The 24,549-nt window shown below is 39.9% G+C and overlaps 1 protein-coding gene across 1 annotated transcript in view; it reads left to right on the top strand.

Moving 5' to 3' along the window:
- si:ch211-51h4.2 (uncharacterized) overlaps window positions 1-24,549 on the top strand; it is a 163,924-nt gene that overhangs the window by 83,787 nt on the left and 55,588 nt on the right. The window contains exons 9-12 of the mRNA XM_052101126.1: window positions 5,923-6,022; window positions 8,696-8,754; window positions 8,832-8,896; window positions 23,623-23,754. Of these exons, the coding sequence (XP_051957086.1) occupies window positions 5,923-6,022; window positions 8,696-8,754; window positions 8,832-8,896; window positions 23,623-23,754 (356 nt within the window). The remainder of the gene's footprint in view (window positions 1-5,922; window positions 6,023-8,695; window positions 8,755-8,831; window positions 8,897-23,622; window positions 23,755-24,549) is intronic.

Below are 24,549 nucleotides of genomic sequence, written 5' to 3'. Positions count from 1 at the left end.
AATTCACAGTAAAAAATAAAAATATATATATATATATATATATATATATATATATATATATATATATATATATATATATTTTATTTAATACTGTTTTTGCCAAATGTTTGATGGGCAAGACTCATTTGGTCTTAGCCCACCCCTGCCCATGCCTACATCCGGCCCTCTCTGTCTGTCTGCCTATATACCTGTCTGTCTGTCTGTCTGTCTAAGCAGACATGTCACTCTTTCTCTTTTCTAAATAGAGAGAAAGTGAAATACAGAGAGAGTGAGTTGTCTGCCTTCATTGGGAGTAATTTGCTGGCCCTGCATGTGTGGGCAGTGAGATGTAGGCAGGGTGTTTCTGAGGAGACTCTCATTGCTCTCTCACAGGCACGTAGTGCTGCAAAATTCCATTAACAATCTCACAGCTCTGACTCGATCACACACAGAGTCTGGCCGCACAGGTGGGCTGTCATCTCTCGATAGAAGAGCCCCTCTGGTTTGTACTACTGTTCGCCTGTGGGTGGTCATGTATTCCGGCAGTCTAGAGTGAGAATTTGGGTTAACACAACAGGAAGGTCCTGCAACTTCCTGGAACACAATAATAATAGAATGACAAAAAAGATATTAATCTCTGATTCTGCATATCACTGGAGACATTCATGCTGGCATATAGGCTATGTTGACACGGCAGCTGAATGTGGCCAAAATAATTTTTTTTCACACGTGACAAAGATCTGACATTTTCAAAAACCGATCTGAGACACTTTCACATTTTTCCTATTGTGATATCAGTTTGAACAGCTAGGTCAGATTTAATGTGATTTTAAATCAATCTAACTCAACATTTGTAATTCGCTCACTTGATTTCTGGCATATATAGATATGCTTTTATTATTCTCATTATTCTTATTTTAATGATGAACATGCCATGGTTTGTTATACGTATGTTTAGGAAGTGTTGTATGCATGCGAGTCAGTTTTAGAATGTCGGCTGTTCAGACCAGTTTCTGATATGGGTTACATTTTAAATTGTTGTGTAAACAATATTACAACAAAAATCTGATTTGAGCCGAAAATCAGATTTGGATCACATTCAGCTGTGGTGCGAATGTAGCTATAGTCTCGATGCATTATGAAACAATGTGTATTTATGTTGCAGCAATGTAGATCTGTTGCAGGGTATTTTTTCAACTAGGAGCACTTTATGTCACTGATATTTATTAAAACTAAAAGATTTCAAATGTATCCTTTTTTGTTATATGAAGGTCACATTTAAATACCTCGGTTACTGTCGTAACCTCTGTTCCCTGAGTGAGGGAATGCAGGAAAGTTCATTCAGGTTTTGCACTGAGGAGCCGAGACAAGGTCCCGGCCATTACAGCGGTAAAGTTCTGTCTGGCAAGAGGGACACAACGTCTTGTTCCTTCCATCAGGGAACGAAGGTTACGACAGTAACCGAGACGTTCCCCTTCTGTCACTCACTTGACGTTGTGTCGATGAAGCGCCACAACTACTGAACTGGTCACGTGAACTGCCGATGCAGGTGTAGACAAGCTACTACAAACACAGCAACCAGGGCAGAGAGGGCTCTGCCAAGGGAGACGCGGGTCTACCACAAGGAAGGGGGAGACCGTGCCGCGGAAGATACATCACAGGAGATTAACATGGAAACCTGTGGAGCATGTAGCACAAGTAGTGGGTCTGACCACGAATTCCTCCGCAGAATTCATGAGTCATAGTGCTAGGAGGAAGAACATCCAGGGTTCACAAGTCATGAACATGCATGGGAGAGAAGAGCACGTGGCTTAACCTACATGTAGGGGAAAGGCGCTATACACAAGTGGTGCACCCAGCCAACTGTTTGTGTAATGAAACTTACCTGTTCGCACATGAAAGAACATGAGACTAGACCAGCTCAATGCGGAAATTGTAAAACCTTGCAAAGGTTTTGGGTGTTGCCCAGCCCGCTGCCTTATATATGTCTGCTAGAGCATTGACATTGGCCAGTGCCCTCGAGGATGCCACACCTCTCATGGAGTGTGCTCGAACCCACAAGGGGGGGCACTGACTGGACCTGGTAGGCCAGCGCTATGGCATCCACGATCCAGTGGGCAAGCCTCTGTTTCCCTTTCCACTGTCCACCAGGATCCCTTTCTGCTGTCCACCAAAGCAGACAAAGAGCTGTTCAGATCATCTAAAGCTCTGTGTACGATCCAAATAGATGTGCAAACCACGCACCGGACACAGCAACGATAAGGCTGGGTCTGCCTCCTCCGGGGAAAGTGCTTGTAGGCTCACCACTTGATCCCTGAAGGGGTAGTGGGAACCTTGGGCACATAGCCCGGTCGGGGTCTCAGGATCATGTGAGAGTCTTCCAGACTGAACTCTAGCAACTCTTCACTGACAGAGAATGCTTGCAGGTCCCCGACCCTCTTGATGGAAGTGAGCGGTCAGGAGGGCAGTCTTCAGAGAGACTGCCTTTAATTAAGCTCAACTTGAATCAACAGCATGAGCCATCGGGCAGACGAGGAGGTCTTGGGGGACGGCCGAGAAGCATGTGGGGCATTGCTCTCCTGCGGGGGGGCTGCACGCCATGGGCGAGTAGTAGGCTCGAGCTGGGGCGGAGCCTGTTGCGCATGGGTTGTCGCAGGGGAACGCCATCGGCGAACAGATGGGGTGCGCACTCTTGAGCCGCGCCGAGGCAAGATGTGCTGTATGGCCTCTGTCTGTTGCTTCACTGCCGAGAACTGCTGGGCGAAGTCCTCGTCTGCCCGATGGCTCATGCTGTGACCTTCGTTTCTCAGAGTGCGAGATTGGTCGCTGAGCACACCGGGATCAGAACTACCCTTGTGCAAATCTCTTAGCGCCTTGGTCTGATGCACTTGTAGAAGGGCCATGGCGTGTCTGAAGGCAGAGGTGGCCTGACCAGCAGCGCTGTAGGCTTTCGTCACCAGAGACTCGAGAAGGGAGTGCTGGCCGACCAACAGGTGTGCCGCAATCGCCTTATCTGCCTGGGGAATTGTGGCATAACCCTCGGCCGCCCCACCGTTGAGGGTAGTGATGGCAGACGAGCTGAAGGATCGGGCCCGTGCAGCAAAAGGTGCCCTCCATGACCACGTCAGCTCGTCATGCACCTCTGGGAAGAATGTAACTGGAGGGGGGCGAGGCCACGAGCGGCGCGCAGACCCTAGAGACCAGACATCAAGCCATGAGGGATCAGGGGTGGGCGGAGTGTTCCACTCAAGCCTGACACTCACGGTGGCCCGGGAAAGCATGGCAGTGATTTCAGCAACTGCCTCAGACCGGGCTGCCATACCCGAAGGCGGCAGTCTGGTCGAGTCTTCGGCATCCGACACTGCTAGAATGCCCTCCGATGCGGTGATCGACATCTCATCTGGATCTCGGTGCTCCGGGAGAGACATTAGGCTGGCACTGAGGCGAGCTGCCAGTCTCATCCCAGAGGTGGACGGAGGCCAGCGAGCACGTTGCGGTTGGGTGGCCCATGGGGAATTACCCGGCAGGACCGTACATGGTGAAGCCCGCGAAGCGTCTCCAGCATCAACCACGTCGGCGTCGTACCCGTAGGTAGGAGGGCCGGGAATGGGGATGGCTGAAGAGGCGCTCCCTCGGAAGAAGGAGAGCCTTGCTCGTAAAGTGGCCATGGTTATGTTCTCACAGTGAGAACATGAGCCATCCACGAACGCTTCCTCAACGTGACATTGGCCCAGGCACGTGAGGCAGTGTTCATGACCGTCAGAGGCGGAGAGGTAACGACCGCATCTAGAAACTGCACAGAGACAAAACGGCATATTTAAAAAGACATCTCTTTTATAGAAAATAAACTCTTGTCAAAGCGCTGTTGAAGTGCCCAAGGGTGTAGTCTGCAGCGCAGTGCAGAGTGGAGGGAGACTGTTGGAAAGTGCCGTAGATCCAACAGCAACGCTCAGAGAGAAGGTGAAATTAGCAGACAACTTCACCTTGCTGTAGTGCGACTGCTCGACTCCGAAGAAAAAATCTGAATGAACTTGCCTGCTGGCCTCCCTTTATAGCCGTATGTTGGGGGGAGTGGCATGCAAATTCAACTCGCCAATTCTCATTTTCTTTTCTCAAAGATCTGAATGTGCTTTGGGCTCTCAAGATCGACCCCTAGTGTCACTTCATCTACACAACGTATTATATAGATAAATTTTTTTATCAAATTGTTTATTATGTTTCCAGGATTATTGGTTATTCATGTTTTTGAGACGTTACAGACAATACAGCTGATTTTCCAACAATGTTGAGTGGTTCAAATATCATCTGCAGCCTGAAACTTAACTTTTGAAAGGAAGTTTTGATTAAATGCACTTGGCTTCATAGGAAAGCTATAGGAGGCTGCCTTACTTCCCTTCTCCCAATTTAGTGAATGACTCAACCGCCCGTGTGCTGTCTGTCTGCACTGGTGTCAGAGCAGTTCAATATGCATTGCGTTTTCAATATTGTTTTTCACAATGTGAAAATGCACAGTAAATATAGGAAATGAAAACGTTGTGCTATTGTAGATGATAGTGTACATTGTGTTTAACAGCATGGTGTTTCGCAATAAATCACTAAAATCTTAAAAATGGCATATCAGATGAAACTAGAGACTAATATTTTGACTCAAACAGGTTTCAGTGTAAAAACTTAATTAGGTTTCTAACTAGATGTAGTTTTGTAGGTATTCTTCCCAAAGACAAACTCTGCTGTGATCGGTGCCATGTTGTTTTCTGTATGTCGAAAGTTTAACCATTTATTGACAGTCTCCTGAACTGAGATCAATGAGCTTAAAAGAAATTAAATTATGCATCGCATATATCAAAACCAAAATACAACGTCCACACATGTGTATGTGGGGTTAAAAACAGAGAGAAATAAGACTTCTTTAATATTTATTGTGTGAAAATTATTTGAATCAATTTATACAGAGATTACAACTAATGGCCAACAAATGTACCATTAATAAAGTGTTGTCAAAAGTAAGTTTAAATGGTTACTAAAGAGAAAAGTTTAATTGAAGAGCATGCTTGAGATGAAATGTGAGACAAGTGATGTGCAAAGAAAAAGAAAAATCTAATTAAAAATCACTTAGAATTTCATTGCATTTAGTTTACATAAAAAGCTAGCTGTGAATTTAGCCTCAGCAAGGCTTAGCAAGACAAAGAAAGTCTGGCATTTTATTCCTAAAATGTTTCAAATGTAATTTCCCCTAGATAATGCAATTAAACACAGTACATAATTTGAGGTGTGGTGAAAATTACATTTATATGAATGTAATGCATTTAAATACACTGAAGGACATGGTTAGTGGATGAATTAAATAAACAAGTAAGAATGTTAAAGTGTTTTTAGTTTATTTTAGAGTTCCATTTTTTAAGACCATTAGCCCAAAAGTACCCATAGTTGAGGAAGTGTCCATGTGTATATGCACAGGAATGAATGCTTATTTTCTGGAATACAAATACAAATCAATTTAATTGTACTGGGTTAAAAGTTACACTGAAATGGCTTTGTGGAGCCTGTTAATAATAATGATGCAGCGTGTTTACCAGGTAATACTTGTAGATATTATCTCAGCTGTGAGACAAACAGGCACCACAAATATCAGGTCAAGGACTATTGTCCTTGTCTCTTGCACAAACTCTCTCTCTCTCTGTTGTATCCCATTTCTTTCTCAGTTTCAATGGTCATGACATTAAAAGCTATCAATTTGTGGTAAAACACTTTTGGTCGCAGCCCCCTGAGGCATTTCTAGTAACCCTTGACAGGAATGACCAAGATATTTGTCATTGTACTTTTTCTCAGCTTTTGTATATTCCTGCAAATGTCATATGAAATGAGAATCTATTGGTGTTCTGGATTACATTGGATGCACTGTGCCATGCGTCTTACAGCCTGTCATATTTTCTTTGCCCCAAGGTGGTCGTGACATTTGTTGTGGGTTCTGAGGTTCACCTGGAGACCACAAATGACTTCACCCAAATCGGAAAACCTTTTCTAATGGGAACGGTTGCTCTTGGTAAGACTGACCTAACTTGTTTTTTGTGTATGAGAGATGTAGTGTGTTTGGGTTAAAAGGGAAGTACACCCAAAAATGAAAATTCTTTCATCATTTACTCATTTACTCATATGACTTTCTTTTTCCATGGAACACAAAAAGAATATGTTAAACTAAATGTTAATCTCAGTTACCACTTTCATAGCATCTTTTTCCATACAATGAAAATGAATGGACACTGAGGCTAACATTATTCATTATGATGGCAGAATAATTTTAGTGCATTATCCATATAAGTGAATGTCAAACAACCTGACCATTTTCATATCTACTTTGGCTGACTTCCACCAAGTGACAGATGAATTTGGGCCAATATACCACAGAGTTTGATTAACGGGCTTTCACATATGAGTTTTACTAATAAATGTTTTTGTAGGGCATCAATTAATTTTTTGGGCATAATAGAGATAATATATTCTTATCTGCCCATAAGAACACCTTTGATTTAGTCCCATGTCTGACAAAACATCAGGATAAAAAATTATAAACAAAAATGGGAAGCATTTTCTCCACTATAAGTCTATTTATTTATTTATCTATCCTTGCTATACTTTTTATTATTTGCATAATATAATTAATTTTTTACGTCCTGTTCAAGAGCCCATCAGAACACACCTACAACCCATTTTTGTTTCACAGCCCACCAGTGTTCATTGTGCATGTTCATTGCAGCCTGTGTGCTGAGCAGTTAATAAAAGTAACTGTCGAACCTTATCACTGTGACAAAGTAGATGTTAGCCAACAGTACAGGGAATTCTCTCTGTTTCTCTCTCTCCATCCCGCTCTCTAATCCTGTTAATTGGCTGCCACACCGAAGCTCTGTAAGGTCCTGAGGCAGCCAACCCACGGTGGCCCGCAGGAGGCTTCTGTCAACAGAACAAACAAAATCTGCCCGCAAGAGTCTCACACATCGCCTTACTCTCATTTACAGCCAGAGCAACTGTGACACCTTTGAATAGACAGCTGCTTACTCGACGGCTTTTTTAAAGGGCCGAGTATATGCCCCTGTGGCACCTCCAGGCCCCTAATGGGCATCTGCTTTTAAAAAGTCACAGGGCCAGACTTTGTTTACAGTGACAGCAGGGGGAGTCTATCTGTCTCCAATCCAGCTGACAAGAAGAAGGGAATGAGCTTGCCTGGTGTCAAACAGAGCACATTTTATGAAAAAATGCTATAATGCACCTGTCAGCATACTGGAGTACAGCAGTTACAAGGTTGTTAGTAACTGCTTTTTTCGTGCAGACTGTATAGAAAAGGTACAAAAAGTGGAGCATTCTCACAAGGCCCCGCAGGTTTTTTTTTTGTTGTTGTTTTTTTTTGTCTGAAATACGGGCAGTGGGCTCTTGGGAGCATCGGCAATTACAAGGGCTCTTACCTTTCGCTGTGCGCCATCTGTTGTAAAGCACTAGGTTTAGTCCCCTGCTCCTCGTTCGTATTTATCTTACTGATTATTTTCATTTGATGCAAGAAAAAAAAGTTGTGACTCTCAGCACTTTTAAGAGAACATTTATAGGGCTCTCAATTTTCTAATACTATTAACAATTACTGAAACAAAAGTAGGCTTTTAAGAGTTGTTTCTGGACAGCTTAGTCCCAGTTTTGAACTAGGACTGGTTATGCAATCTTTTATTTTATTTTCATTTATTCTTCATTGCAGGACTGTGCAGAGAAATAACCCCCAAGGCTTATTGAGTGAGGCCATGCATTACAGTGATTTTACCAGGGTTAAGAGAGTTTTATGCACTTCACTTTGTGCTGTGCCAAGAATAACCATTACTTATGGTAAAATCTTTGTAATATATGGCCTTGAGTGGCTTCTTACTGTTATAGACTGTATACAGTTGCCAAGCAATTAATATAGTTGCATTGATATAGAATGTGCAGTCACAGGTTTGTGTTTATTAACATTGAACAATGGTTAAAAAATGCAGCTCATCCAATCAGAAACTGAACTTTTGACTTTGCAGTCATCTTTAAATGAATATTCTGAGTTTAGTACCAGTTAAGCTCAATCTACAGCACTTGTGGCATAATATTGATTACCCAAAAAAAACAATTCGACTTGTCCCTGCTTTTCTTTTAAAAAAAAAAAAGGGTTACAGTCCATACATATTAAAATACTCACTATTTCAAAAGCATAGCCACAAAACTTAATCTAAAACATGGCTTTTGTGTGATAAAATCGCATACTAACCTTTTCTGTGTAAAGTTATTGTGCATTTTACAACTTTGTTGCTATGATGATGTAATCTCAACAAACCCAAAAATTACAATTTAAACAACTTCACAGCTCAAATAATACATCATTTTTAACAGATGAATTTATATAAGTGCTTTTATACAATTATAAGCTTCACATTTCTGCCTATAAACATTCCAAAATGTAGCCCCATTCACTTCCATTGTAAGTGCCTCACTGTGACATTTTTTATTTTTATTTTTTTTAAAGAAAAAGAGGGACAAGTCAAAATATTTTTTCACATCAACATTATGCCACAAATGCTGTCGATTGAGCTTAATTGTATTGAACCCTGATTATTCCTTTAAGCTTTGACTGCTATCTATCAATTTGATACCGGTTTATCAATGCCTCTTAGCAATATTGTCCTAACTGATATTTGTTTCTTCCAATCAGGTGGGATAGTTAACGTCATGCCATTCTTATTTTCAGAAATATCCCACATCAAAATACAGGTAATATTAATCCCTTTTGTTGCATTAAACAGCTGTGTCTAGAGAATTCTGCATTGTAATAAAATTATCTTGGACAGGTCTTATGGTTCAGGAGAGCCGTACTCGGAGGACTTGCTACATGTACTCTCTTAAATATATTATGGTAAGTGTGGACTTCTTGTTAATTAAGGCCTTTTTTTATAATCCTCTTGAGTTATCAGTGTTAAGTTTATCCCATTATCCTATTGCTTTTCTTTGATTAAAGGGATAGTTCATCCAAAAATGTATTTTCTATCATAATTAACTAACCCTCATGTTGTGACTTTCTTCCATGGAACACAAAAGGAGATTTTTGGCAGCCTCCGTCACCATTTATTAGGGCCCAAGCACTGAAAGTGCGGAGACCCTATTGTTTTTTTAAGAATTATTATTATTCTTTTTCAATGTTTTTGGTACTTTTGGGGTACTTAACATGCGTGAAAACTCTTGAACTTTTGCACACAAATCGGCCATTAGTGCTGGGCAAAATTGCCAGGGTGGGGGGGTGCAGGGGGCTCTGTAGCACCCCCTTAAAAATGGGCATGTAAGCAGGGACGGATTACCGACTGGGCCTATGGGGCCAGTGCCCAGGGGCCCTTGACTGCCCGGGGGTGCCCTGGGCTTTAAGGATGTGCAATCTAGTTTGATGATCCCCCCGCTTGAAAACATTTTGAGCATGAACGAAGACGAAGCAATAAATATATTTTTTTGATGAAAATTCAGTTGTATGTTTGGTAATAGGGGCTGATCACATTGATGTGGCTATCATGATCATAGCACCAGCAACTGGCAGCAGGAAGTATGGCACTTTTAACAGACTTTGAAATAGTGCTCTTATTTTTAAATGAATTGCTTCAAAATTCTTTAGAATAATGTCAAGACACTGCTGATGTAAAATTGCAAAGGAATACTTGATATCGTAAATACTGCTGCCATGGCAATGCAAAAAAACAGAGCCCCTACTGGGGGGGTTGCAGTAGGGGCTCTGTAGTGCCCCCTTTAAAATAGGCATGTAAGATGGCCTGTGTAGCACCCTCATTTTCACATACAGTCACCAAATTTGGTACATATATAATTCTCACCAAACCGGACAACATTCATAATGATAGTCATTAGCTCCACCCAACAGGAAGTCGGACATTTTGGATATTTTGAATATTGCAGTCTCTGAACTTTAAAATACTCCTCCTAGGAAAAGTATTAAAAGTATTTAAAAGGACAGTCTCTTGATTCGTGAGACTGTCCCCACATTACATTATGCTAAGACATTGAAGATGCTAAATTGCAAACAGATTTTAATATAAAATCAAACGGTGTTGCCATGACAAGGCATTAAATTAATGACGAAATATTGGAAACAGGATGTGTCTCATATCTTCTTTGTGAAATGTGTGATTTAGATTGAGATGTCTGTTTAGTCTTGGGGGCTAATCACATAGATTTGACTATTTTGGGTCACAGTCATAGCACCACTACCTGGCAGCAGTAAGTGTGGCTCTTACAACAAACTTTAAAATTGTCCTCTTATATTTACTCAAATTGCTACAAAATACTTTAGAATAATGTCAAATGTCAAATGCCAAATGCATGTGTCCACTGTGCATTGTTTTCTGAAAGCCACCGTGTGGAAATGGACCGGATGTGCTTGAGCCCGTCATCGCTGCTTGCAGCTATATTTGTATTTTTGTTCCATATAATAAAAGTAAATGGTGACTGTGGCTGTTATTCTTCCTAATATCTCCCTTTGTGTTCAACAGAAGAATGATGATCATTCTGGTTTGGCACAACATAAGTAAATGAAAATAGAATTTTCTTTTTTGGGTGAGCAATCTATTTAAAGTGTTATGAAACACCTCTAGTTCAGCACCAGCCATTCACACCTCAGACTTTACAAAGGTAAGTGAAAGGGGTGTGAAAATATGTGGCTGCACATCAAAATGTGAAAGAAAACAAAATAATTGAGCACTTTGCTGTATATTAATCATGGGATAAATGTATCAGCGTAAGAAGAGTAAATGTGATAGAACAGTTTGCAGATCAAAGATTTTAATATTAATATTTTGTTTAAACTTTTTGAGAATTAAGTAAAAGCAGGCATTAGTACCAAAACTAGGACTGCTTAGTGACCTAATATAAATTCATAGCTATTTATTCTTACAAGGAATGTAATGATTTAATACAAGTCAAACTAGTTTGAACTTTTTCTAAAGAAACAAAAAATGTGTTCAGTAAGGCACATAATTAAACTAAACGGGTGCAGTACACAAAACATTAACTAAATGCTGTTTCAAAAGGACAGCCGCAAAACTTAAAGGGATAGATCACCCAAAAATAAAAATGTTCTCATAATTTACTCACTCTCATGCATCCCAGATGTTTCTAACTTTCTTTTTTTCTGCAGAACATAAACAAAGATTTTTAGAGGAATATTTCAGCACTGTATGTCCATACAATGCAAGTGAATGGTGACCAGAACTTTTATGTGGCCTTTATGTGATATTTGGAGCTTCAAAGTAATTCATACGACTCTAGTGGTTAAATCCATATCTTCAGAAGCAATATGTAGGTGTGGGTGAGAAACAGATCAATATTTAAGTCCTTTTTCATAAATCTCCACATTCAATTTCAAATGTGAAAGAATGTGAAAGTGGAGATTTTATAGATTTACTTTAAACATGATGCGTTACTGTAGTGTGATAAAATCACTTTCTAACGTTGTTCTGTGTAAAGTTATCCAGTAATACAACTTTGTTGTCTGGATGACGGAGCACCAGTAAACCCTGTAGGCCTAAGTCTTTGTAACGTTTGCACGATGTAAAGAAATTTAAAAAAAGAGTTCACAAAACTGATAGATTTTGGTTTTCATTATTGTCATCTGTTTTTGAACAAGCCATTGTGTTATCCTCCATGTGCTTCATGTTTGGAGCATGAGTAGCATAAATTTAAACAACAAACGTGCTCACTCTGGTCCATTTATCAACTGCGGTCCATTCTGATGAGTCATTCCATTCTCACCACTGTGTTTTTGTGTAAAAGTCCACTCTCAAATCTGGGCCGTGTCACGTCCGCATGTGATTTGAAATTATCTGCTATATTGCGAGCTCATGCATGAGGCAGCACAGTGATTGGATGTAAGCATTCCTTTGTCATTAATAATGTGGAGAAACGCTTAGAATCAAATGACATATTAGTGCAGTCTACTACAAATCACAACTCAGTGTTTATGCATATAACTAATATTTTATGATGTTGCTTCAAGTTTTGTTTTTAAACCGGAAGAACGAAATGGATTGAAATAATTAACCCTTTACCCTTAACAATAAACATAATGAGTGCTATAATTGTTTTCTATAATGTCCAACTTGTACATATCTATTAACAATGTATTTTGGGGTGTCATGTGAAGTTCCATCTTTAGAATGCTCCCGAGCAGCTAATTTCTATGTAAACGAGTGGCATAAAAGTACAGCTTCTATCTACTTAAATGGGGAAATCAAAATCTATAAAAAAGAATGGTCAAGATTCACTCAAAGAACGTGTTTAAAATCAGCAGTAAAATCTGACAACAAAGGTATCATAAATTGTGATTCTTTAGCTCAGATCACGAAAAAAAAAGCTATTGTTCAGGCTGGTTCAGCTAATGAACATTTTCAAGTTTATTGACATGTGCTGTCTGTATCTAAAATGTGATTGGCTCTTTATCCTGTAAGAAGGGACTTCCTTTGCTTCATCCGTTGGGCGTTCCAATTTCTCCCATTCATTTTAATACTAGTGGTCCGTTTCTCCTAAACTTATCTCTGTTTCATGACCCCTTAAAGGAATGTTCTGGGTTCAATACAAGTTAAGCTCAATCTAAAGCATTTGTGGCATAATGTTTATTACCACAAAAATTCCTCACTTTTCTTAAAAAAAAAAAAAGAAAAAATTTAGGTTCCAGTGAGGCACTTACAATGGAAGTGAATGGGAGCCCGTTTTTTATTGTTAAAATACATATTTTTTCCAAAGTGTAACCACAAGACATGTGTGTAAACATTATTTTAGTGTGATAAAATCACTTACAAACCTTTTCTGTGTAAAGTTATTGCCAATTTTACAACTTAGTTACCATGACGATGTAATGTCAACAAAACGTAAAGCCTTAAAATGACTGTAAAATGTATGATTTAAACATCTTTACAGCTGAATGTATGACTTTCTTGCTTGCGTCGATCAAGCTGCATTGAACACTGTCCAATCTGTTCTTTTCATACAATGAAAGTATATTAAGACCAGGAAGAGCCATGGCCACCATTCACTTTCATTGTATGGAAAAAAGCAGCTTGGCCATTGTGAGTAACTTATAACAGAATTTTCATTTTTGGGTGAACTATTTCCTATAAGTTTTCCTTCCTTTGAAAGGTGATGTGTCCTTCAGTTTAATTTAAATCTCAGACTATTGTCAAGTTCAAAGTTGGCAATACAAAGCCCTCCCTGTTCATTTGTCCCTGCAAAAGCACTTACCATTTTAAACTGACCCAGAAAGTGCTGAACTATTCAGCTTCCATTTTGAGTACAGGGAAGCGTCTGTGTCCCTTCTCCCTGCTGAGCTGTCTGCTTGTCCTCTGTCCCTGATGTCTCTCTGATTTTAGCACACCCTGAAAAAACTCTCTAACACACTGCTGTTCCATCTAATCATCTGTAAAGAAGTTATTGAGTTACCAATCAGCACTGTTACTCAAGAGACCCAAAGCAATTATGTTGGAGCAGATGAGATGAAAGGAGAAAGCTTCAGGAGATGAGATCTCATGTCAGCCTCAGTGGAGAACCAGAATGCACTGCTGTGGCCCTGCCAATGTGGTAGAAGTTTGTCTCTCCCTCACACCATGTATCTCATTCTGCGGTTTACCCTCCTTCACAGACAGTGGACAATGTTTCAACTTGTGTTTGAAAACACACATGCATCAGCATCTCCGCTCTCTATTCCAACAGAATTGATTGTCATCTGAAGACCTGTGTTGATACATAATTAACTAAACAGTTATTTTAGGAAAACCTGTGTCTTATTCAGTAAAATAGCACTGCATCTACAGTATTTCAATTAAGTCAAGTTCATTCTTCTTCTTGCAAGCATGCTTCATTCACAAAACTCATTTTATTGCAAAGTAGCTTGTGTACATATTTTTATTGATCCTGAGAGTAGAAATGTTTTAAATAATGATCAAATGATAAACAAAGGGGTTATGACCTATTTAATGATGATTCAAATCGAAATCGCAATATGAGATAGTGCTATTAGCAAATCGAAAGGGCTGCGATTTAATTCAAATAAATGGTCTGCACCCATTGCTCACTGCACTAACTGTTTGTGCGCAGCTCTATTTTTTGTGCACAAACATACGCTTAAGGCTAATGAGCTGAGCATGTTAAATTTACAGCACTCTAGATTGTCTAATTACACATTTCCGTGCTTCCAAATATGCTTGGCTGCGAAAAGTTATCATCCAAATATAAAATAACCCCTTAACACTGGGTGTTTGTTGACAGAAGACTGGATGAAAGCATTTCTATGCAGTAAACGACCATTGTGAACTCAACTGCAAACAAACTTCTTCCTTCATGTTCCGTCAAAATAAAAGCTCCGCTAAAATAAAGGCATAAGGGTTTAACTGGACCGTTTAGCAATGCCGCATGCAAGTGTATATTATTATACGAAAGTAGCAGATGAATGTGCTACTGTTTTATAATAATAAATATTATTATTTGTATTATTAGTAGTAGAGGTAGAATTTTACAAAAATAAATTACCATAATAATTTCTAAAAATATTATTTCTTATAATTTATTTATTTTATCAATAATCATATCACAGTTCAGATTGCAATCGCAATATTTTTCGAAATTATCGCAATTAGATTTGTTGTCCAAATCGATCTGTCCTATAACCTGGCATATATCCAGATGTGCAGTCTAGTCAGTCACACTTTCAACATGTTAAAGAGATGATTCAGGTGTCTAGATCACAGTAGTGGAGTGATGCGCTACAGTCCCAGCAGAGTCAGACCGTGGTGGTCTGCTGCATCCTCCGCTATATAGCACTCAGAACCGGCCTTCAAGATCGGATTTGTGCCATGCAAATTGCGTTCAGCACAGATTTTGTGGGCACGTTTGCACCATTTCCTGATCTGCATAATTCCTATAGTGAATCAGACGCTGAACCAGATAACTTGTGTAAATAAACAGAGCTTTTACCGGGCACAAATCATATGAATAAATCCTGTAAACATGATGAAAGAGATTAAATTAAATAGCATAGATGGTGACTTCAATATCACTTGAAAGTATTATCACAAACAAAATTTTCATCCATGGTTTTTCTGCGAAAACGGTTTTAGCACAAATAAAGCTGATGGAAATGCAAATTAGCGCTAACATTTCACGTGTCGACATAATATTTTTCCATTTAACTCTGCATAAACTTGCATAAACTCTGTCGAGAACCGAAAGTGTCCCCCACTACTTGGTGCAGGTTGCCAGCTTGATAAGGGCCATGATGATTCGCTTTTGGTTCAGAACCGATGGCAACCTGCGATGGGTGCAACATCAGGACCAATATTACAGTCCTGACAGAAGGGCAACTGTTCCCTTTTGATTGCAATTCCTCCTCTTCTGATTGGATTTATTTGTGAAATTAAAATGACAGTAAGCTGGCTAATTTCAATGAATTGTCTCAATACTCTCCCCATTTTACCAAAACTTCAGAGGAAAAAAATTAGGGACATCTGGGAGGTGAATTAGCGATAAACACATATTTCTGTATGGAAATGGCTTAAGGGCAGATTTCTTTTGCGATAAATCAAAACTTATGCGACATAATGATGACTGCTCAGATTGCATAGTTTGGTGAAGAACGATGACGAAGGGTAATTTCTTCAGGCGAGATCTCATGTAAACAATGGAGAATATATCAATATTTCTCAGATTTATCACTTTTATGGACAAAAAGTGCTATTGGATATTTTTCAATGAACGCTTGGCATGGACATTTGACCCAAGTGTGGCGAACTGGATTCATCTGGTGATCGCGATTTCATAACAAAGGTATGAAGTCCCGTTTTGATATTGCATCTTTTCATTTGTACTCCTGGCACAAATAACTAAATTGCTGTTTCTGGAGCATTGCTATCGTGAAACAGAGATTGGATATCAATGTTGAACCCTTAGACCTTTGAAAAGATGTATCATTTGTTAACATTAATTACATTTATTGATGGTAAATTATATATTAAATGTAAGCAGAGTGACGTCACTACCGCTTGCGTGGGGGATTGCGTATCAACAGGTAAAAGGCCATTTTGCCATTTAACTGACAGTCGCTCTCAGTACAGTGTATTTAAAGCATTTGCTGACAGCAAGTTTGGCCACTGTTTTTACATATACATCCAAAATAAATTATTAGACTGTGTTTTCTCTCACATATTTCATCAGGTCCCATTCTGATATATTAGATATTAAAGTAACAGAGCATTTGATTTAGCATTCTGTGGCCCAGTTACATGAGCTCCTGCCTCTCTGCAGCTTTATTTGATTTGCTACATCTAATCCAAACGTGTTTACTCTATGTGTCAGCCAACATGCCCGTTTTATTTAACTGCAGCCTGTATCACCCAGTTTAACTGACTGAACTCTCTCGCCATCAATTCTGGCCAGCCATGCTTAAGGCCCCTTGATACAGCATCCTACATCTGCCGTGGAAATCTTTTACTCACTATTTGTTACATCCACTTTCTTCTAAACCTGACTTTTTATTTTTTATATTAGACAGCTGCTACATATACTACACATCTCATCCTGCCATCAGCTTTTACATGTTTATTTTTCTAAACGATGCTGATCGAAATTACAGATCAAACACAGAATTAATGTAATTTACTTTTAGTTTAATTGCACAGTTTAATGGAATACATCCATTTTGTATAAATTATTACATACAAACCATACTACAAATATGGGTTCAATTGCAACGATGATAAACATGTTTTGTGCAATTAATTCGAAAAATAGACAAAATGTACAGTGTGCATATACAAAAAAAAAAATTTTCTATTCATACATATGTCATGATAAAAAGATTGCATATTTTTGGGCTAACTCAGTTAATGATGCTATGATGAATTTAATACATTTTAAGGATTATACGTGATTGTTGGTTTTCCACTTGATGTCCAAAGTAAAATTTTGTAATTTTGTAAAGGGTAATCAATTGACAACTACTACAATAGCAATAAATACACATTACCTAAATTATGACCTTATTATTGCATAATTTAAAAAAGCAAATGTCCTTTTGACCTTGTTTGGCATACTTAAACCTCAACCTAGCATGCACCACGACTGTAAATAAATTGTAAACATTTATAAAACTGTTTGTAATTAAATCTGAGTTCTAAAACAGTATATTATGTGGCCAGCATCATAAATTAGTTTTCATTTCAGCACAATTAGCTTTAATCTCAAATTACAAAAAGTGCAGATTTCCTAAAGAAATGTGTTCCATTCCCATACATTCTTTGTTAGTGAAAATTCAATATTTTACATGCTTTTAACAGCACTTTGCATCAGGGCTCTTAACCTAACCTGTCAACTGCCAAGCGATTTCCTTTTGTCATTTTGTCAGCTCATAATTTTTTTATCTAATTATAATACTGAGCATAATTCTATTTTGCCTGCTCTAAAAAAAAGAGAGAGAGAGAGCAAAGGAGGAGAGCTGCACAGGTTTTGCATTAAAATCTTCTGAAGCATATCCTGTACATATTAGCTGATAAATCTCTTGTGGCCACTGAAGAGAGCAAATCATGAAGTTGTTTTATGAAGTTGTCTACTGCATTTTTAAATGTAGAATATTTTCCTCAGATTTTTGTAAATGCTTTTTTGAAGTCTGTTTCAGGATGATTCTTTTTATCTTTGAAGCTAAAATCATTATTTCTGCTCTGTTGTAGTTGACTTGTTCAAATGCCCTACAATGGCAGAATGTTGGAACTGCACAAACACTGAAACTGAGAAAAGGAATTCAAAGCTTTTTGATTGTGCCTAGTAATTTAAGGCTAGGGTGTTGTGGAATATATGGAGAAACGAAAGTCATCTGAGTAGTAATTGAAACTGATAACTGGCTCAAAATGCCTTATTATTATAATTCGTGCCACTATTCTGTTTAGTCTTTTTGCTATTCAGGCAATATTTTATAAATAAATATAATGATTAGTATCATTTAATGATTAGTAATATTTAAATTTTTTTGATTGAAATTAATTTGTTGAGCAGACCTTTGTTGAGGGATCTTGAGCCACACCCGGGCAGGCTGTGTTGGGTGGCCTCCGTCTGCAGCTTCCCTGTCGAGAACTGCTGGGCATAGTCCTCGACAGTGTCGTCGAACAGGCCAGCTTGGGAAATGGGGGCGCCAAGGAACCGTGTCTTGTCGGCCTCTCTCTTTCGACCAGGTTGAACCAAAGGTGGCGCTCCTAGACCAACAAGGTGGACATCGCCCACCCGAGAGACCACGCTGTGACCTTCAACGGCCAGAGGGCGCGGTCGGTCGCCGAGCGCAGTTCCTGCATCAATCCCGAGGTGGAACTACCCTCGTGCAGTTCCTTTAGCCTTTGGCTTGGTGGACTTGCAGGAGAGCCATGGTGTGCAGGGCAGAGGCGGTTTGTCCAGCGGCACCACAGGCTTTGGCTGTCAGGGACGATATAAACCTACAGGCCCAAGACGGGAGCTTCGGGCACCCGCGCCAGGTGGCAGCGCTCTGCGGGCATAGGTGCACCTCGAGCACCTTATCCACTGGGGCATCACGAGTACCCCTTGGCCGCCCCACCATCGAGGGTAGTGATGGCAGGGGAGCCGAAAGATCAGGACCGGGCAGTAAAAGGTGCCATCCACGATCTTGTCAGCTCCTCATGCACTTCCGGGAAGAAAGGAACTGGGGAGGGGCATGGCTGTGAGTGGCCCAGGTACCAATCATTGAGCCGCAAGGGTTCAGGGGAGAGCGGAGGGTTCCGGCGCTCGCGGCTGCCCGGGAAAGCATGTCTGTCATTTCCGCATCAGCCTGTGACTGGGCGACCGCACCCGAAGGGCGAAGCCCAGCCGAGGATTCCGTGTTCGACTGGACGAGCCCGCTCTCCGATGCTGTGCTCGAGAGCTCATCACCTCTGCGGTAAATTGTACAACTAAGTCCATCAAAGTGATGGGTAAAGATTTTTCCTAGTGCTACCTCAGGATGTGATGTAATTTCAAACAAAATCAGGCAAAAAAGGTGTTTTTGAGTTTGTTGCGGTGGTTTGAAACAGCTAGCCAGCACAAACTTTCAGGAAAACTTTGTACCTGCTGTTAAACACCTTACTGTCATTAGTCCAGGTTATTGGTTGGCGTGACCCAGTGAATCTACTTTGATAGCAAAAAACTTGTCTGGTTGATTTCTTCATTCACACAATACAGAGGCTATTTAGCCTAAACCGAACACTTTTTGATCGTAATCAACCTTTTTGGAGATTTCGGTCTTTCCCCATTCAAGTAGATAAGAGCTATACTTTTATGCCGCTTGTATGCATAGAAAATAGCTTTCGGTAGTGTTACCAAGATGGCGGCCAATTGGATTGACTTGCCTTGAAAAGGACTTTGGTTGAGATCAGTCAACATAAACACACTGGAGTGTAGATACCGAGCTGGTGCATACTTAACCTCATCTGTACGACATTTTTCAAGACCATGTCATGTCATGTTTTTTATTTTTATAGATTAAGTCAATAAAAAACAATAACAGATAGTAACTGGTGAGTATTACCACATGTAGAGTGTTAGCGTAAGTGAATGCAGAATGTAAACAAGACAAATTACACATTATCTACTGCATATAAATTATGTTAAATCATCACGAGTGATCAAAACAGCTTATTTTATTGAACTCATGGGGATTCTATTCACAGAACGAGGCATGTAGTAATTAATAACACATTTTATGTCACATTGGTTAATGTTTCACATGTAGTCTGATGAGAGGAGAGTGTACATCTTATGTTTAAATGCCTCTCTATACAATTATTAGATAGCATTAGATAGCAAAATATCAACCAAATTGGCATTTATTTGAAAGAATGACCTTTTAATCTGAAACCCCAAAGGAGTTTTTGTGGTAATCAGCATTATTGCACAAATGCTGTCAATTGAGCTTAACATGTATTGAACCCAGAATATTCCTTTATGTATCCAAATACCTTTAAGGGTCCATGTATATAACAGTGCCTATGATAGGCTTTAACCCCCAGTTCTAAGTCCCTTCTAAACCTCAGAGCAGAGATGTGCACTAAAACAGTTGTTTCAGTCAGCCTGCTGATCTCATCCGCTGCGATAGGCCCCTACAACCATATATCACCACCACAGCAGTGCTGTTGTCAACTTTTGCATTACATATTGCCATTTTGAGGTTTAACAACTTACACTTTTGTCATCTGACTGAGGAACGGTACTGCTAACACCTCCTGCTTTTGATTTAGTTTGCTTTGGGTGGCTGCTGTCCTATCGTAATTGAGTCATCAGTGACTGAGCAGTCGGACTGGAGCTAGCCTGTGGGCACAACATTAATGAACCCTGCAGCCAGTGGAGCCTGGGCTATGATGACTGTGACTGATGACTGATTGCTGGTGGATCCCATCATGCTAGATTTGTCATCAAAATGAGACCCCCCTCCCCCTGACTCCTATGTTTCAGAATATCAGGAACGTCAGCGCAGTTGTTTGTCAAATGATTGAGTCTTCCAAACAAGCTCAAACCCACCAAACTGTGACACATCACATCTGAGGAGTGCCATAAATCGGGTGATGTTTGAAAAGTGACACTGCGATTGATATGAATGCGTTGCCGTGTAAACGACTGTATAGTGCTGATGGAAGTACGAGGGTGATGAATGGTGCCACCATTGATATTAATGCTCGTTAGAGAAAGCCACGGCTGGTAATCATCTCTGATCGTGTGTAGTGTAAGGATTTTTAAATCATCCAAAACTCATGGAGTGTCATTAACCCTGAGTGACTGTGATAGTAATCTAGACTCCCTGTTTGGCAGAAGACTTCACTATTAGTGTGTGTGTGTGTGTGTGTGTGTGTGTGTGTGTGTGTGTGTGTGTGTGTGTGTCTCTATCAGGAGCAGTTGAGATACTCTGACAGAGTTTCCCAGATCTCACTCTGTGTTATAACAAACCTGCTCATTGCAGTTTGTCAAAGAGCACCAGATTGTTTTGCTTTGCTCCAGGAGACCTGCTACATTTTTCTATTTCTCTGTTCATTTCTCTATTTCAGAATGGTTTTTTTTACTTCAAGTCTGTGATTTGTGTGAATGTTTTCACTTTTTTCCAACACACATCAATCACTACCCTGCTGAAGAAACCCACTAGACCTTCTTAGCTGATTCAAATCTTATTTTTGGGCAAATGTAAGCATGTCCAAACAGGTCTCAGAACTGTTCATCTTTGCAGTTTATATTAAATGTTGAAACAACAAATTCACTGAAAAGACCAGCCTAGACCATAATGACACTCAATGCCCGTTTTCCAAACTGGTTTATACTGTTTTTTTGCTGGTCTAGCTGATGGTCCAGCAATGCCGTGTTGGTCACCAGCAATAAATGCTGTTCAACAAGTATGGTCTTTCTGCAGAGGCTAGTTGACTAAGGGAGGCTTGCTGGTTAAGATAGTTACACCAGCGTACCAGCATCCCATGCTGTAGGCCAGCATGCTGGTGACCAACAATGCTGGTCTTTTCAACCGGCTTTTACTGCGCTATTGTTTTTCATCCTAATGAAAGAGACCTTTCTTCCTCCCACTAGGCCAACAAGACAAGGGTTCTGGTCCTATGGGAACCAGGAAGTAATCATGTTCCCATAAAAAAAATGGTGAGCGAGATTTGGAGGTTAGGTTTAGGGTTACTTTTGGCACCACCCCAGAAACTAGAGCTCACACATGCCCAGACATGCAGCAACACTTTCAGCTTTCAAACTTTTCAACACTAGGGGCAGTGGTCAGAATTTCAAAAAGCAAAGACTATTTTCAGCAGCAGCAACTCATTTTTTTATTTTACATCTGAACTGTAGTAACCTGTTCTTATTCATCACAGGTCTTGACTGGAACACACAAGGTTTAGTTTATCTCATATGGCAAGGTGATATCGATTTGTGCCCTGACCCCATCCTTGAACTCTTCACAGAGGCGGATAGTCCTGTAAAGCAGCACGATTGAAATCCTGGGAAAGCATACTGGCCACCATGGCTTTATAATGTGTACCATCATTCTCCTCAGTCATTGCAAGGTCTCCTCTGAACTGCCTCCAAAAGCCTCTCTCTGTATATTCCACCAGCAGAGTCTGTCTTATGTTTATTCTCCTGAGACTCCGGGAGACAGAGTGAGAGTGAGAGAGAAACGGAGTAAACAGGTGTGAGTTTCAGGAAACAAAAATAGACAATGAGACAGAAAGAGAACCAGATGATGAGTACATTTTGTGATAAGGAAAGAACAAAAAGGGACAGGGAGAATTAATGCAACCTTAGAAATGACAAAATGTAGGCTAAGTCCAAAACCAAAAAAAGAAAAAGCTGCCTTTGTAGGCAGTATACTCTGATAGGAAGGCTGTCAGTCACATCCAAATTTTATGTTTGTGTTACTATTATACTGCCTTGCTCATGTACTATGGCTGTTTATGACTTTATAAACACTTATTTTTCACTCTACTACTCTGAGTAATAGTGTTCATTTCACCAAGAAACAGCAGAAAAACGTAAAAAGTGGCATGTTAATCTCAGTTTGCAAAAATGCAGTAATTTTAATGTTCATTCTATGAGATTAGGTGGTATTTCTCACAATCCTGTGCATGCAGTTCTGTAATTGGTGGCAAGAATGTGGATTTTCATTAATTACTTCCAAAAAATAAGCAAAACTAACTTGATTAGGTATTAGATCATTAGACATGACATTATTGTGCATTAGAAACCAGTTTTCTTAAGGAGGTACCTTCATACACAAAACGGTGCTTGTTCAGTCATTGATGGCTTTGACAGCAATGCAGCTGCTTTAGGTTTCAGACACAGCCATAATAAGACAGGCAATGAAAAAGATATAGCGTGCACATGAGTGTTAGAAAGAGAGAACCCTTGTGGGGCTATCTCATCTGTCACAGTCAAGCTTCATCATTAATATGCAACAGCAGCCTGCTGATGCTTGGCATTGACCCATTTTCTCGCTGAAATATCACCGTGAGGTTCACGGTGTGAGAGAGACGCTGACCTGCACATAATCAGCTTTTGCGTGGAACACCCAGGTACAGGTGGTTAAGAGGGCTGTCTGGCAGAGGGTCTGCCTGAAAACATGCGATAATGACTTCCTCTTTGTCCGCCACACTTTGATTATTAGAGCTACAGGAGTTCAGGAATCCGTCCTTCAAAACTGAAAGAGGTAAAATCCAAAGTCATCACTTATTTGAACTGATTCTCCCAACCAGAAATGTGGCTGGCATGAAACTTATTCAAAGTCAATATTAGGAAGTCATTATGAAACATAAACAGAATAGCTTGCACAAGTTTCATGGGCGCATGGGGAGTTGGTGCATATGTAAAGTGCATTCATGACATTAATCTTAACAGAGTGTCCACAGAGTTATGTAAAGTATGTGTAGATTGTGGCCCATAAACATAGAGGGAAAACAGGACAAAACATGACCAAAAACACATCTAGACATGACAATTATGTTGTGTTCTTTATTTTTATACATGTATCTTATATATTTGTATGCTTCTAAAATCTGCCTTTTATTCTCTCTCTGTCTTTCTCTCATGCAGGTGTTGGGCAGTGTTAGAGATTGTTCCCCAGATGGCAATGGAGTCATTGTTGGAGGAGAGACTATTAAATAGCAGTGCAGATACGACTCAGCCTGTACACACATTTGTCTACTCCAACATCTCCCTAGAAGAGTGAGTGTATAAATGCCCATGAGCACATATACAGGATACAAACATATTTAAACACATGCATCAAGGTTATTGTACAGTACAAACATGTCTCCTTCCTTGCACATAAACTTAGACAAATATCTCAGGTGGCTTGATGCAGTTTCTCATAGGGACCGGCTGAACAATAAGCATAAACTTTAATGGTAAACTTAAAACCAACATAACCAAATGTGCAGCACAGCCTCGAACCTTGAACCGGCACCTCCGGACGCCCCTTATCTCGCTCTCCCACTGATCATCTGATTCAGCACCAGCCGTGCTCCATCACGGCCCGGCCACGCCCTCCTCCTCGTCACACTGTATCTTTGACAAAATGACTATAAAAAATATAAAAATGTGCCTGTGCCACTTTAGTTTGTGGGTGTTGTATTCTGCTTTTATACATCTATGTTTAAAAGCACATCCTCACTCTGCAATGCAAGATGGCAGATAACGAAACAGAGTGCGTTTGGTACCAGTCATGAAGAATTACTGCTTAAAAAACAAGTCGCACAATGAATGACAATGCAGTGAATTTTAATGTGAACATCACTCCACTCTATTTTAATCATTGTCTCTGTGTCTTGATTGGTGACTGGGAAAATAGAGAATGTTCTCTGTTTTTTCTTTTAGAGTTTCATACATTACAATACTTGTTTATGGATAAGTCTTGTATTAATATTTAAATGAACTCTGTTCAGTGTGATGTGTAATACATCCATATTTCTATATAATTTTTATTATGTTTAAAAAAAATACTAGACAGACAACAACCCA

This window comes from Xyrauchen texanus, chromosome 32 (genome assembly GCF_025860055.1).
Source record: "Xyrauchen texanus isolate HMW12.3.18 chromosome 32, RBS_HiC_50CHRs, whole genome shotgun sequence".
Classification (NCBI taxonomy): domain Eukaryota; kingdom Metazoa; phylum Chordata; class Actinopteri; order Cypriniformes; family Catostomidae; genus Xyrauchen; species Xyrauchen texanus.
Note: the sequence above shows the minus strand (reverse complement) of the source record. Positions and strands in the feature narration are given on the sequence as shown.